This window comes from Meleagris gallopavo, chromosome 28 (genome assembly GCF_000146605.3).
Source record: "Meleagris gallopavo isolate NT-WF06-2002-E0010 breed Aviagen turkey brand Nicholas breeding stock chromosome 28, Turkey_5.1, whole genome shotgun sequence".
In the NCBI taxonomy this organism is placed as follows: domain Eukaryota; kingdom Metazoa; phylum Chordata; class Aves; order Galliformes; family Phasianidae; genus Meleagris; species Meleagris gallopavo.
The window spans coordinates 3402796-3414895 of NC_015038.2; the positions used below are offsets into that span (position 1 = coordinate 3402796).

At 53.9% G+C, this 12100-nt stretch overlaps 2 protein-coding genes across 7 annotated transcripts; both read right to left on the reverse strand.

Annotated features, from left to right (window-relative positions):
• Nucleotides 1-696: 696 nt before the first annotated feature.
• LOC104914507 (apoptosis facilitator Bcl-2-like protein 14) lies at nucleotides 697-4979 on the reverse strand. Of its 2 annotated transcripts, none has more exons than XM_010724242.3 (6): nucleotides 4798-4979; nucleotides 3283-4004; nucleotides 2623-2742; nucleotides 2186-2247; nucleotides 1690-1953; nucleotides 697-1215 (listed from the first exon to the last, which is right to left on the reverse strand). In XM_010724242.3, exons 1-6 carry the CDS (start codon nucleotides 4803-4805, stop codon nucleotides 1171-1173), a joined length of 1221 nt encoding a protein of 406 aa, XP_010722544.1. In that variant the 5' UTR covers nucleotides 4806-4979; the 3' UTR covers nucleotides 697-1170. The 2 variants fall into 2 exon arrangements, with proteins under 2 accessions (XP_010722544.1, XP_010722543.1); XM_010724241.3 differs by having other exon boundaries at nucleotides 697-1218; nucleotides 4798-4978.
• Nucleotides 4980-7649: 2670 nt separating this feature from the next.
• Nucleotides 7650-11648, reverse strand: ETV7 (ETS variant transcription factor 7). Of its 5 annotated transcripts, XM_031556987.1 has the most exons (8): nucleotides 11564-11648; nucleotides 10394-10505; nucleotides 10110-10274; nucleotides 9808-9915; nucleotides 9438-9686; nucleotides 8873-9015; nucleotides 8589-8689; nucleotides 7650-8198 (listed from the first exon to the last, which is right to left on the reverse strand). In XM_031556987.1, exons 1-8 carry the CDS (start codon nucleotides 11567-11569, stop codon nucleotides 7946-7948), a joined length of 1137 nt encoding a protein of 378 aa, XP_031412847.1. In that variant the 5' UTR covers nucleotides 11570-11648; the 3' UTR covers nucleotides 7650-7945. The 5 variants fall into 5 exon arrangements, with proteins under 5 accessions (XP_031412847.1, XP_019478822.1, XP_031412848.1 ...); XM_019623277.2 differs by lacking the exon at nucleotides 11564-11648 and having other exon boundaries at nucleotides 10394-11529; XM_031556988.1 differs by lacking the exon at nucleotides 11564-11648 and having other exon boundaries at nucleotides 9438-9629; nucleotides 10394-11527.
• Nucleotides 11649-12100: the final 452 nt, after the last annotated feature.

Sequence of the window (12100 nt, forward strand, 5' to 3'; positions counted from 1 at the left end):
CAGCGCTGGCACCTCCGGGCAGGAGTGGGATTTACCTGCATTGGAAGTGTTTCCTTCATGGCTCTGTGAACGGGGGAATTGAGGTGTGCACATAGGGATGTTCCCTCTGGCAATGGCTCTTTCCTGGCTTGTTCTAGTTGGGATTTTATAGGGGCAGAGATGGGAGTGAGGAGATGCCCACGCAGGACCATGTCTTGGCACAGCACTGACCCCAACCACAGCCACCCCCTTTGCCCCCTGCCCCTCAGCATGCTGATGACCCCAAATGTTGTCCCCTTTGCCCCAGGCTGGGTTTGAGCTCAGCAAGGAGCTGTGGTCCCTCTGGCCCCAAGCCAAGCACAATGCTTTAATCCAGGGCCCTGCTTAGGGGTCTGGATAAAGATTAGCTGCGAAGATTCCCCCCGATTAGGGTTTAATCCCTTTGACATTTCACATCTTCTTAGACCTCAGAGGTGAGACCTGGCAGCTACAAATCCCTGAGTCCTGGAGGGAGATGCAGTGATTGCAGCTTCGGGGACACTCAGAGCAAGCTTCCCCCAGCTCCTGCTTTCAGATCAAGCTGCTTTCACAAATAAATCTCCTTTTTCTGGGAAGGGAATGGCCATAAATAGACAGGAAGGCCAGGAGCTCGCCGTGTATCTGCTGTAAAACCTGCTTTGTGTCACTTTGAGTTGGCTTGAAAGGAGAAGCTCACAACAGCTGTAGCAAAGCAAACTTTATTCCATGTATAACATGCATACACATTTCCTCTGCCTTCAGACAAGCCTGGATGCCACACAGGGACCCATTTATTTGAGTTTTATTTATTTATTTTTTTTGAACTGGACCCTTGCCTGACACAGAAGCTGGAGAAATTATAGCCTACATTCACAGATATGTAAGAAAAGTTAATAAATAAATAAATGCACACACACACAAATGAACCGTGAGGCTCCACACATGCATCTGATGAGAGCCAAAATGGAAATTCAGGGCAGTCTCAGAAATGTGGGCTTTTCAGACCCTTTGCCCCCTGCCAGGTGGGGTTTCATCCATTGTGCCACCATGGTGACTGCTGTGGGTTTCCTCTGTGGATTTTTAAATCCATGAGTCTGCAGGACATCCAGGCCACCTTCGGAAGCTGCGTCCCAGTCACTGATGTCCATCACTGGGGTCACAGCTGCAGCACCATCAGTCCGGGCTCTCGCAGTTGTCTGTGCTGAACTTCGTTCTGTCCTGCTGGGAGGGGAGGGAGGAAACAGCCGTGAGGCCCTTCCCAAACCAGATGGTGCTGTGGGTCTCCCCTACTGGTCAATTCCTATATCTCAAGATGAAACTTCTCACAGTGCAGCTCGTACCCACTGGCCCTTCTTTTCTCCTTGCCAAGAGCCTTCGTCCTCTTTGTAGCCACATTTCAAATACTGGCATGCTGTGATAACCCCTCCTGAGCTGATGCTGCCATGACCCCCACCTGAGCTTTCTGCTCTTCAGAGTGAGAAGACTTACATCCTCCAGGCCACCCTCCCAGGGCAGTTCTCCAGCCTTTGGCTCCTCTCTTACAGCCACATTCCCATTGGAGAGCACCTGTCCCACAGGTCTCCCACTCTCCACCATTGTGTCCCCACGCCCCATCACTCCCAACATGATCCGGACCGACCACCCTGGCTGTCATCACACCCTGACCCCATCCTCTGCCCAAGCCCTCCTTACCTGGAGGACTTTGCTGTAGGACAGGGGCGCAAACGAGTCTTCTAAGTAGCGGGTGCCGAATCCCATGATCCTGTTCACAGCCTGGTTGCAGATGCCGGCCACTTTGGCTGTGAGGTGCACCGTGAAGGCAAACTGGATCTCCTGGGGGTTGACGTTGGGTCGGCTGGCCGTCATCTCCCGGTGGACGTAAGCATCAGCCAGGTTCTTGAAGGAGCTGTAGGACATGTCTCTGAAGAACGTCCGCAGCCTCGCGTCTTCCCTCACCTGTTGGGGAAGCAAACGAATGGGTTCATTGAGGGCAAACAATGCGGTGTGTCAGCCTCGGGTTGACGCCTTCGCATCTCGGGAGGATTGCAGATGGGAGAAGGCAGGCAGACAGGATCACACCCCGGCGGGGAATTTGAGGGCACCATTTCCTTGATTTCACTGAGCGTCTCCAGCTGGAGGTGTTGCACTGTGTCAGAGAGAAGGTTTCCCTGGCCCCATAGGCTCTCACCTGCCTGTCCAGCTCATCTCCAGCTTCCTGCAGCAGGGCCACAATTTCTCTGATGGCTTCATCTGCGGAGAGAGCACAGCCCCACGTCACCTCCAGCCCCACGTCACCTCCAGCCCCATCCCCAAGCCCCATCCTCAAGTGCTCTCAGGGCAGCACAGCTGCTTTGCCCCCCTAAGGATCCCCCAAGCAGCACACATCACCCTCCATTCCCATAAAAGCCATTTCAGCCTGTAGCCAAGTGCTTTGCCTGGAAGAACTGCCCTCTGCCTTTGCGTTTGCCCCTCCCCAAACCAAGCCCTGATGCCATAAATCCCCCCAGTGGTTCCCTATGGCTCTTTGTGTTGCATCCTTGGGACGCAGAGATGAATCCCACACAGGCTCTGCACGGGGACAAATCCCACACCACAGTGTTTTCAATACCAAAGTGCAGCACTCACCGACCCCATCGGTGCAGGTCGGCCCTGGCAGCCGCTCAGCCCTGCGCTCCCCACTGCCCTGCACGATCAGCCCGACCTCCTCCGAGACCCGAGCATAGTAACCCTCCGGCTGCTCGGCCTCTGCAGGGAGAAGAGCTCTGGTCAGAACCAAGGACTGATGGAAAGACCAGCGCAGACCCCGTTGGCACGGTGCCTGCACCCACCCCAGGTTGTGGGACTGCCTCTCCTGTTGGCATTTAGGAAGGGATGAGGATGTAACACAGGTGCTGCTGCCGCAGTGGCTCCCACCCTTCCCTGTAGCAAAGCAAAAGCAGCAGGGAATGGCCCTTGGGTGGTTCCAGATTCAATCTCTGGTCTCAAATGCAGGTTGAAACTAAACTAGGGTGAACTGGTTTTGCTGCAGGGGGAAAACCTGTGCACATAAAATTCTGTGCACGGACAATCGCCCTGGAGCAGCTTGCAGTAACTTGCTGCATCACAAGTCACCATAACGATGCGCAGCTGTGCTCCTCACCCAGGGGATCCAATCAGCTCAAGCAAAATTGACCCTTTCCTGGGGCAGCGAGATTGGAGCTCCCAAAGCAACAAGAGGGCGATTCTTGGGTAGGGTCAGGACCCAGCACTCCCACACCCCAGGTCCTGTTGATGGAGGGCTCTCACCTGTAGGGCTGGATGCAAGGACGTGTCGCAGGGGCAGGCAGCTGGGACGCTTGGCCCTGGCCCCCGCCTCACCACATTCCTCCTCCACGTTCTTCTTGAAGGAGAAGACCTTCTTGAGGCTGGGTCTCTTCCTGGAAGCTTTGCCCAGGGTAGGGGATGTGCTGGTGTCAGCTCTGGGTCTCCTGGGCCCTTCTGTTTTGCTGCTGTAAGGAGTTCTGACATCTTTTTCCTTCACTTTTTGCCCAGCGTTTTCCTTCTGCTCCTCAGGACTCCTTTTGAAGAGCAGATTTAAGAAGCTCTTGAACCAGGTGCGCTGGACCTTGCCCTGGGAAGAGCTCTTTGTGCTTTTCCTCTTAGGCTCCAGCTCCTCTTTAGGTTCCTCCCCAGGAGCCGATGCTTTGCTCTCCTCAACCACAGCCTCCTCCAGCCCCAGCTCCTTGGCTGCCTCCTCCTGCTCCTTCTCCAAGCTGTTCTTGGCATGCGAATACTTGCCAAAGTCACTCTCCGACCTTTGCAGCACGGCTGCTTTCCTCCCTCGTGCTTTGGCTCTCTCCTGAAGCCTTTCCTTGGCCACCTGTGTGTTCTCACAGCAGCTCAACGAACGCCTGACGTAGATCTCCAGCACTTTCTTGGCCCCTCTCCTGTCCAGAGAAAGGATGGATCCCGATGGCTGCCATGCCTCGTCCCATCGCTGCTGTTCTGTGGGCACAACCCGCATTTTGCTGCAGAGGAAAACAACATTTTCAGCCCAGTGTTTGCTTTCCTGAGGACAGAGCGTGGGTGGGTTGGCTATGATGGAAACTGCTACTGTTTTGACTGCAAGCTGAGGGTGTTTGAGGTGTTCCAAGGGCGTATCTGCCTTTGGTAAATGATCAACCTCTATTATAGTGTTTATGGATGTAGGCTGCACGCTTAGGGTTTTATGATGGGGTAAAGACAGTGCTAATGGAAGAAGTGAAACTGTGCAGAGGGGATGAACTCATCCAGTGCCAAAGGGGTTGCCGGGTTAGCACAGGTGTAATAGGGATATCGCCTTGCTGTGTCTTCCCATCACAACACAGCGCCGTGCAAAAGGAACAATTACACAGCCCCTAACCCCAGATCTTCAAGCATCTCCCCTTGAAGCTGCTAAAAAAAGCCAACCACTGCAAAAAAAGAAACAAAAAAAAAAACAACAAACCAGCCACAGCTGTGCACCTTCCAGAGAGACAGACACAAACCAGTCTGCTTCCACTGCTGAGCAGAGCGCAGGAAGCCAACAGCAAAACCTATGGGCTCAACCATGCAAAGCCCGGAGCTGCTTGCAGGGATGGGCACACAGAACACACATCTACCCAACACAGCTTGGCCGTTTTCTGGATCAAAAAGACAACTTTCACCCATGCAAGCCAACCCCAAATCCACCCGACCACCCGTGTGAGCAACATTCATAACTGTAATCACAGCAAAGCAACCCCATCCTCCGATTGACTCCCACTGGGCGCATCGTTCTTGATTTGCTCCTCTGCTATTTACCTCTCCATTGGAATTGCTGCTCTTCCGGACGTGTGTCGAGGCCAACTCCTCAGCACTGAGCAAGGGGAGCCCCGGCCCCTCCGGCTTTACACCTGCCTGCTTTATACCCTTTGGGGCCGCTGACTCAGCCCTATTTTTAGCTCTCAGGACGGCACTTCCGCATGGGAACCGCTGTGCGTGAGTTTCAGTAGAAAGGAGAACCATTTCCTTGTGATAACCGGCAGCAAAACAGCGCAAAGCATCTGTGTCACCTGGTGCACCTTGGAACCGGCTATCTGAGCCCGCCGTTCGGTGGGTTTTGTTTATTTATTTTTATCTCTTACGGGCCGATGACCCGTGGAGGCTTTGCCATGCTGCTTCTGTAGGAAGAAACCAAAGTATTTCAGGGAAATGGGGCCTCAGAGCAGCGACAGGATCTCCCCACTGCCACCCCAGCTACACTCAGGACATGGGGGGCACATAATGGCATGGCCGGGATGCAACATCCTTGAAACCCCCTCCGGGGCCCTTCAGGCAGCCTGCTTGCCCACCCTCAAACATGAAATGGGACCTTCACAGAATCACAGAACCATAGAATGGTTTGGGTTGGAAGGGACCGGAGAGATCACCTGGTTCCAAACCCCCTGCCTCGCTCACACCACATCCACCTGTGTCCATTGCCTCCTCCCGCAGGCTGCTGCCTCCATCCCCATTGCGACTTTGCCATCTGATGGCAATATTTCGCACTGCACCTCGCACGGCGCTGGACATGGATGCATTTGCTGGGTGGTGATCTGTGCAATGACTGGCACAGTGATTTTGGAAAGCCCTGTGGGGTTTCCATGTGAGCAATGCTTTGTTTTCTCCAGCTTTCAGCCTGGATGACGTGCTGCCCAGAACCATCCTAGATAGAAATAATCTTTTCTTGTCCGGCTCACAATTCAATGTGTCCACAATTATTTCCTTTCAATCTCTTTCTACAGTTTCTCCGGGCTGTAATTTCCTTCTGCTTGAAGAGAAACAGCCCATTTCCCTCCACCTCTTCTGAACGCTGGTGTGTCAGTCTTGATTAGGAAATACCCAGTTCTGTTTTTCAGGATCCCCACCTGCTGCTGATAAACAACTCATCCAGCAGGAGCTCTACGGCACCAAGCAGCACATGACCACAGTGAGTGATAAGAACTTTCACAATCGACTTAGTCTGCTTTTTCCCTGCAAAATCCAGCTAACAAACAGCCGCATCGCTCTGGGAATGGAGCACAGTTTGGCCACCTCCTGTTTGGACCAGGATGAGTTTATAAACAATCCCTACTGGTGGAGGAGCTCTCATGGCTGCATGGGGATCAGCATTGATCAGCATTGATTTAGGGCCTCTTCCAGGCTTTCTCTCTTTGTAGCTGCATTTCTGGAGGTAGCCCGAAGATGGGCTGCCCAAGGCAGTTTATTTAGGGATAACCAAACATAAAGCACATGATCAAGGGTATTGTCCAATGCCTCTTGAACAACAACAAGCACAGGGCTTCAGCCACCTCTATGGAGGCCTGCTCCATCCCTAGAATAAGGGATTGTGTCCATTGTGAACCTCCTCTGGTGCACAGGGTTTGATTTTGGGTGGCCTGGTGTGAAGCCAAGCGTTGGATACGATGATCCTTGGGTCTATTCTTGGGTCTATTCTATGGTTCTATTATATGACTCCAGTCTGTGGTTTGCCACAGTGGGGGAGTCAGTGACCCTGGAGGTGTTCCAGAACATGGAGATGGGGCACTGAGGGATGCGGTCGATGTGCACAGTGGGGATGTGTCAATGCTTGCACTAAATGATCTTAGTTGTCTTTTCCAACCTTAATGATTCTGTGTTTCTATTTGACTGACCCAAGCAGATGCTGTATTTTAAAAGGACACCAACCACAAAGGTCCTTCTAAGCCCTGGGCACAAAAGTATCTGTAGTTCAGACCTGAACCAAGACACAGAGGATGGAGGGAGCCCAACATGGGCTGAAAAGAGAGCACAGACACTCATGGCACCCACATGGCTTAATGAAACCTCTGCTCCAGGGTGCTGGTGGGCATGGGCACATGGGGGAAGCATGGGACCCCTACCCACATGCTACCATGTGGAGCACAGCCACAGCAGAAATCCCCAGCACCGTTCACTCCCTCTTCCCACGCGCACACATTGAGTTTCCCAGTGCAGGTGGCATTTGCTGGGCTGTTTACTGAAAGGGATGGGTTGTGTTCCAGGAAAGCAGCGTGTTTATGGCTGTCTCACCTGCACACACTGTGGGAAGAGCAATGGCCGCATTGCCCTGGGACAGACAGACACGAGCTCATCCTGGAAGCTGGGAAGGATTTATCATCGCACAGCCCATCCTTGCAAAAGTGCCCTTTGCTTTTTTGCTTTCTGAGATCGCTCCAGTGCACAGCGCAGCTCAAGGAGGGCTGAGTGCATCTGGCAGCTTCCCAAGCTCAAGAGGAAATCCCCGTCCGAGTCCAACAGAATCCTTAGTCATCGTTGGAGGAACAGGTGGAAGGCAGCCACACGCACTGCCTGTGTGTGCTGGGGTCACCACCAGCTCCAACGAAGCCAGCAGTGCCAGCCTGGGGAGCCACGGGTTGCTCAGGAGTCACCAGGGCTGCTTCCATGGCAAGAAAGTGAATGGGAGAGCAATCAGGATAAAGGCACCCATGAGTGTGTATCTATCCCAGGAGTGGCACACGACCAGGATGGGAGCACCCCTGAGCAGCTTGGTTGGTGCTGGGTGACCTCCAGCTTTTGCTCCTAGCAGAAATGTTGGCATCCCTCCCTGCCAGCACCTCACCAAGGCTGTGAGGCAGCGCCCCTTTACCCCAACAGAGATCACATTCACTGCTGACCTGTTTCATGTCACATCATTTAGCCATATGGTTACACAAGGCGTGATTAAAAGGAGTTAAAACAAGACCCAGTAGGACACATCAACACAGCCTGAAGCTCCGGCCAGGATTCAGACCATCTCTTCAGCACATTCCCACCCTTAATCACAGCTCCACAGGAGACAGATCACAGTGCACAGCACATCTGCAGGGTGAGTCCTACATCAGGTCAAGGCAACATCAGCGCACTCGTGACCCTGTATGTGTGCACATCTCACTGTAACAACCAAGCAGCCTTTACCAACAACTTCAAGGCATCACAGCTTTGGCTCAAGGCAACTTTTGGAATCCAGGACCCCCTCTGCTGCCTTCTGTGCAGGGAGCAGGAGGTGCTGGCACTTCCCAGCAGAGCACAAGTCCCCCTGCACAGCACTGCACACACAGCCTTCCGTGGTGTCCTGCACTGAAACCTCCAGCAGCTCTTCCCTGAGCTCCTCGTGCTCCTCGTTCTCCAGCTGCTCCAGCCTGCTGGATTTCTCCTGGATGATCTCCTCGGGTGTCTTCAGAAATCTGCAAGTTGTTTTTAGTTGTTCTAAGCGCCAGGCTTTGAATGCTGGAGCCCCAGCCATGAGCTGAGCTCTGGAGCTCTTGCTTTGCCCTCAGGATGCACAGAGCTCTCGGTGTTAAAGCATGGCACACGTCAGCCCAGCACCGGTATTTTAAGCCCAGGGTAGTCCCAGGGAAACAGCCACACTGGAAACAGTGGGCTCACAACTTATTTCCATCTGTTCTGTCCATAGGTGGGCTTCAGATCCACATCCCCACGCATTACCCCGAACACACAGCCAAAACGCTGCAACTTCAGCTCAGCTCTGCCCCATCCGAGATCCAGATGCCAACACCTGGAGCCCAGCACCTTCCCATGCCCCATCCACACTGCTTCTCTGATCTTCAGCTCACCTGAACAGCAGCTTCTGCCCCGGTTCCCTTTTGATGATGTTAAGCTTGTAGTAATGTCTGAGCGCTCGGGACATCTTCTCGTAGGTCATGTTCATGCGGTTCTGGAAGGAGAAATGAATCTGGGGCTCTGAGCCAAAGCAAGCGCCCATCCCTGGCCTGGATCTGCAGCAGGACCATCAGGGTGGCTGCCTGGGCACTGCAAGCCTGGGCACAGCTCTGCAGCACACATTTGCCTCTGGGCCCACAGGTCCCATGGTTTCTGGGGCTAACACCTCCCTCTTTACCTTGTGGTTCCCCCAGAGATGGGCGAGTCCATGGGGGCTTACGATGCGGAAGAGCTTGGCCTCTTTGTCCTCCCACTTGATGTAGGGCTCGTAGCGGCTGTCGGACAGGAGCTGGTAGATGTAATCCCACAGCAGCCTGCAGTCTGAGCACATAGGAAACACGACAGAGCTCCCACTGTGGCTCCAGTGAAGGTCGGTGAGTGTCAGGGCATTAGCAGTTAGTATGTATACATTAAACACGTTATGGGAAGCGTAAGTGCAAGAAGAGCCCAGAGCTCACGTTTTATTTCTGCATTTCAAAGTGTCAGTGTGAGCTACACTTCTTCAAGTGGGGAAATTAGTATTAAATGGGGAGGTTGGTGGCCCTGTATGTGGCAGGGGAGTTGGAGATTCATCATCTCTGAGGTCCCTTCCAACCCTGGCTATTCTGTGTTTCCATGATTCTCTGAAACCAAGGCAGAGAAGGCTCACACCGATGGAATAAATAGAAGGGGGCAGGAGGGCAGACGGGATGAAGCACAGTCTCATTTCCCCAAGGAACCAGGATGAAAAAAATAATATTCACCTGCGATTTTCCCATCCACTGGTGCCAATGGGGCTGTAGGAAAAGAGCGGATGGATTCTGCCCCGCAGCTGCCCTCAGTGCTGGGGTGGGAGACGTTCAGGGGCTGATGGAGGCTGTGGGATGGGGGCAGCTCAGTGTGCTCCAGGCAGGGTGGGGGAGCATCCGGGACAGCCTCTGCACCACCATCCATCCCTGAAAGGGAAAACCTTGTGCTGCACTGAGGTGGATCCCAGGACATCTTCCAGAGCCCTGAAATAAGCTTTGTTTAGGGACTGTGGGATGGGTTCAGTTGCGTGCTGCAGCTAAGGGCAGGCACTATGCTGCATGGACAGGCAGCATGCCCACCAAACAGGCATCATGCCCACCATACCTTCCCCTGTGCCCTTGGCCTCTCGGAAGGGTGAATTCAGCAAAGGGCTGTACATCAGAGCTCTTCTTTGAGTCTTAATGTACTGGAGTAATTCATACAACACATCGCCTGTGGGGAAGGAAAGTCAGCTCAGGTGGTTTTGCTGCTTGTATTGCTGCAGAGAAAGACTTTCCTCACCATCCCTAAGAACGTGGGGTCTGCAAGAGGTTTTTCCTGGTCTCCAGCACCCACCCATCCCTCCCACAGCAGACCACAGCCTGGGATAGACCTGGTCCTTGTAATGCCCTTCTGCCTCACCAAACCTGAGCCAGGAGCGCGGAACCTGAAGTCGTCCTTGGTGAGGATGCACAGTGCTTTGCCATTCATTTCAAACTTGCTTTCATCTGTTTGCTGAAGGGAATACTCCCCCTCTGCCCACCTGAGCCAGTGGATGACATCGTCCTTACTCCACAATGAGGGCTGGATCCCTGAAAGTGGTGACAGCCCCTGAAACAGCTCAGTCTGCACCCCCAAACCCAATGTAGAGGTACAGCGATCTCCATCACCACCCTTCCCCTCTATGTGGACCAAAACCCACCCCACTCACTCAGCCTGCCAGGCAGTGCCAGGCCATGCCCCTCATCGCTGTGAGTGTGTCTGCCCCAGGCTGGGAGCAAAGCTGCAGCCACTGGGCTGGAAGAGCCGAGCGTCACTTCACCCTGGGGAAAAGAAATTAAACGCATCGATGGATGGAAATTCCGGGCTGACATGTCCTAGCATTGGACACACCTGCACCAGGGTGAGCTGACTTCCCCGTGCTCTGATGCGCTGTGTTCTTGCTCTAGACCCTCACCAGCCCCAGGTTGCCCCAGAAAGGAGGTGCCCTCCACCAGGGGTGGAGAAAATCACAGCTTGCACTGAGAGCAGACAGCAAAACCTGGCTGTGGTCTCAGTGCAAAGGTGGTGGCACTGAAGGTGGTGACCCTAAAGCTGATCATCCTAAAGATGGAGCGGGGGGGACATAAGCTGAGCCCCAGGGCAGGGGAGCTGCAGCAGGCAGCATTCAGCCAAAGATTCAGCCAAAGGCTGAAGGTCACCAGAGTTGGTGACGTGCTTCATATCCCAACGTTGTTGACAGATGACAATGAGGAACTATTGCTACTGCTTGGTCTCTTGATGAGAAAGATCAGCAAGAGCTGAATCACTCTCAAACTTCATCTCAAAGGGTTTTCCTCACCCGAAGGACAAATGTTAGCATGTTTTCTGCTGGAGGTGATATCATGGTTTAGCTGTTGTGTCCAGGCTTTGGTTTTAGCAAAGTGAGCAGCTGCATATGAAGAAACCAGAGTAAATCCAGAAGGATAAACTCTATTTAGAGAGGTTTTGCAGCAATGCAAATCGTGTTTTGGATTCATTCTATGCAATAAGCTACAGGAATATAAGAGCAAAGGGAATTAGCAGTGCATTTTGCTCCTCACTCCTAAAGGTTTCTATAGCATAACGACACACTCTTTAACTCCGGTAACTTTGCTCCTATTTTATCAGAGTCGATTTGGCGTTGTTTTGTTTCCTCCTTCGCTATTTTCGGGCGTGTTTCTGAGATGGCATTTGCTCGGTTCGCCTCGGAGTGTCCGGAGCCGCAACCCGGGAGGAGAGCGGTGAAAAGGGGCAGCGCGGAGCCCGGTGCTGAGCACGACCGACCCCACTGCTCCACTCCGAGAGGGGTCCGCTGGGAAAGGGCTCCCGGGTGCCCCAGCCGGGGGTGGGCGGCTCTTACCTGCATCCCGCCGCCCCCGCCGCTCGGCGCTGCCCCAACGCGGCTCCGGCGCGATCCTTCCGGGACACGAAATCGAAACGATCGGAGAGCCCGGGGAGAGACCGGGGGGGAGTGCCCCAGGGGAGTACCGTAACCCTAACCCTAACCCTAACCCCCCCTTCTCCACACACACACATATATACCGGGCCGTATCCCCGCTGCTCCCGGGGGTTCCCGTTTACTTTCTGACCCCGCCCGCTGCCAGTACCGAATTCCCCTCCCGGAACACGGCTACAAGCTCAAAGATTTAATTTTTTTCTATCCTCTACCGGCTCCGGTCTCCACCGAACACAGCCGAGATGGGGCAGCGCTGCGCAAAGCGGGGAGCAAAGCGGGGCGCAAAGCGGGGTGCAAAGCGGGCACGCGCCGACCCACGTGCACCACCGACGCGCGCCACCGCCTCAGCCCCGCCCCCTTTTACGCTAGGATACGCCCCTTTTGCTAAACCACGCCTTATTTCCGCTAGGCCACGCCCCATCCTTCTCACTTTGCCCCTTC

Coding starts and splice junctions, on each gene's coding strand:
- LOC104914507 (XM_010724241.3), bottom strand. Junction 2,743..3,282: donor CCTTGCATCCAGCCCTACAG/GTGAGAGCCCTC, acceptor TTCTCCCTGCAG/AGGCCGAGCAGCCGGAGGGT. Junction 1,219..1,689: donor CCTACAGCAAAGTCCTCCAG/GTAAGGAGGGCT, acceptor CTCCCCTCCCAG/CAGGACAGAACGAAGTTCAG.
- ETV7 (XM_019623277.2), bottom strand. CDS start 10,556: ATGTCAGCCCGGAATTTCCATCCATCGATGCGTTTAATTTCTTTTCCC. Junction 9,916..10,109: donor GTTCCGCGCTCCTGGCTCAG/GTTTGGTGAGGC, acceptor CCTTCCCCACAG/GCGATGTGTTGTATGAATTA. Junction 8,690..8,872: donor ATCTCTGGGGGAACCACAAG/GTAAAGAGGGAG, acceptor TTCTCCTTCCAG/AACCGCATGAACATGACCTA.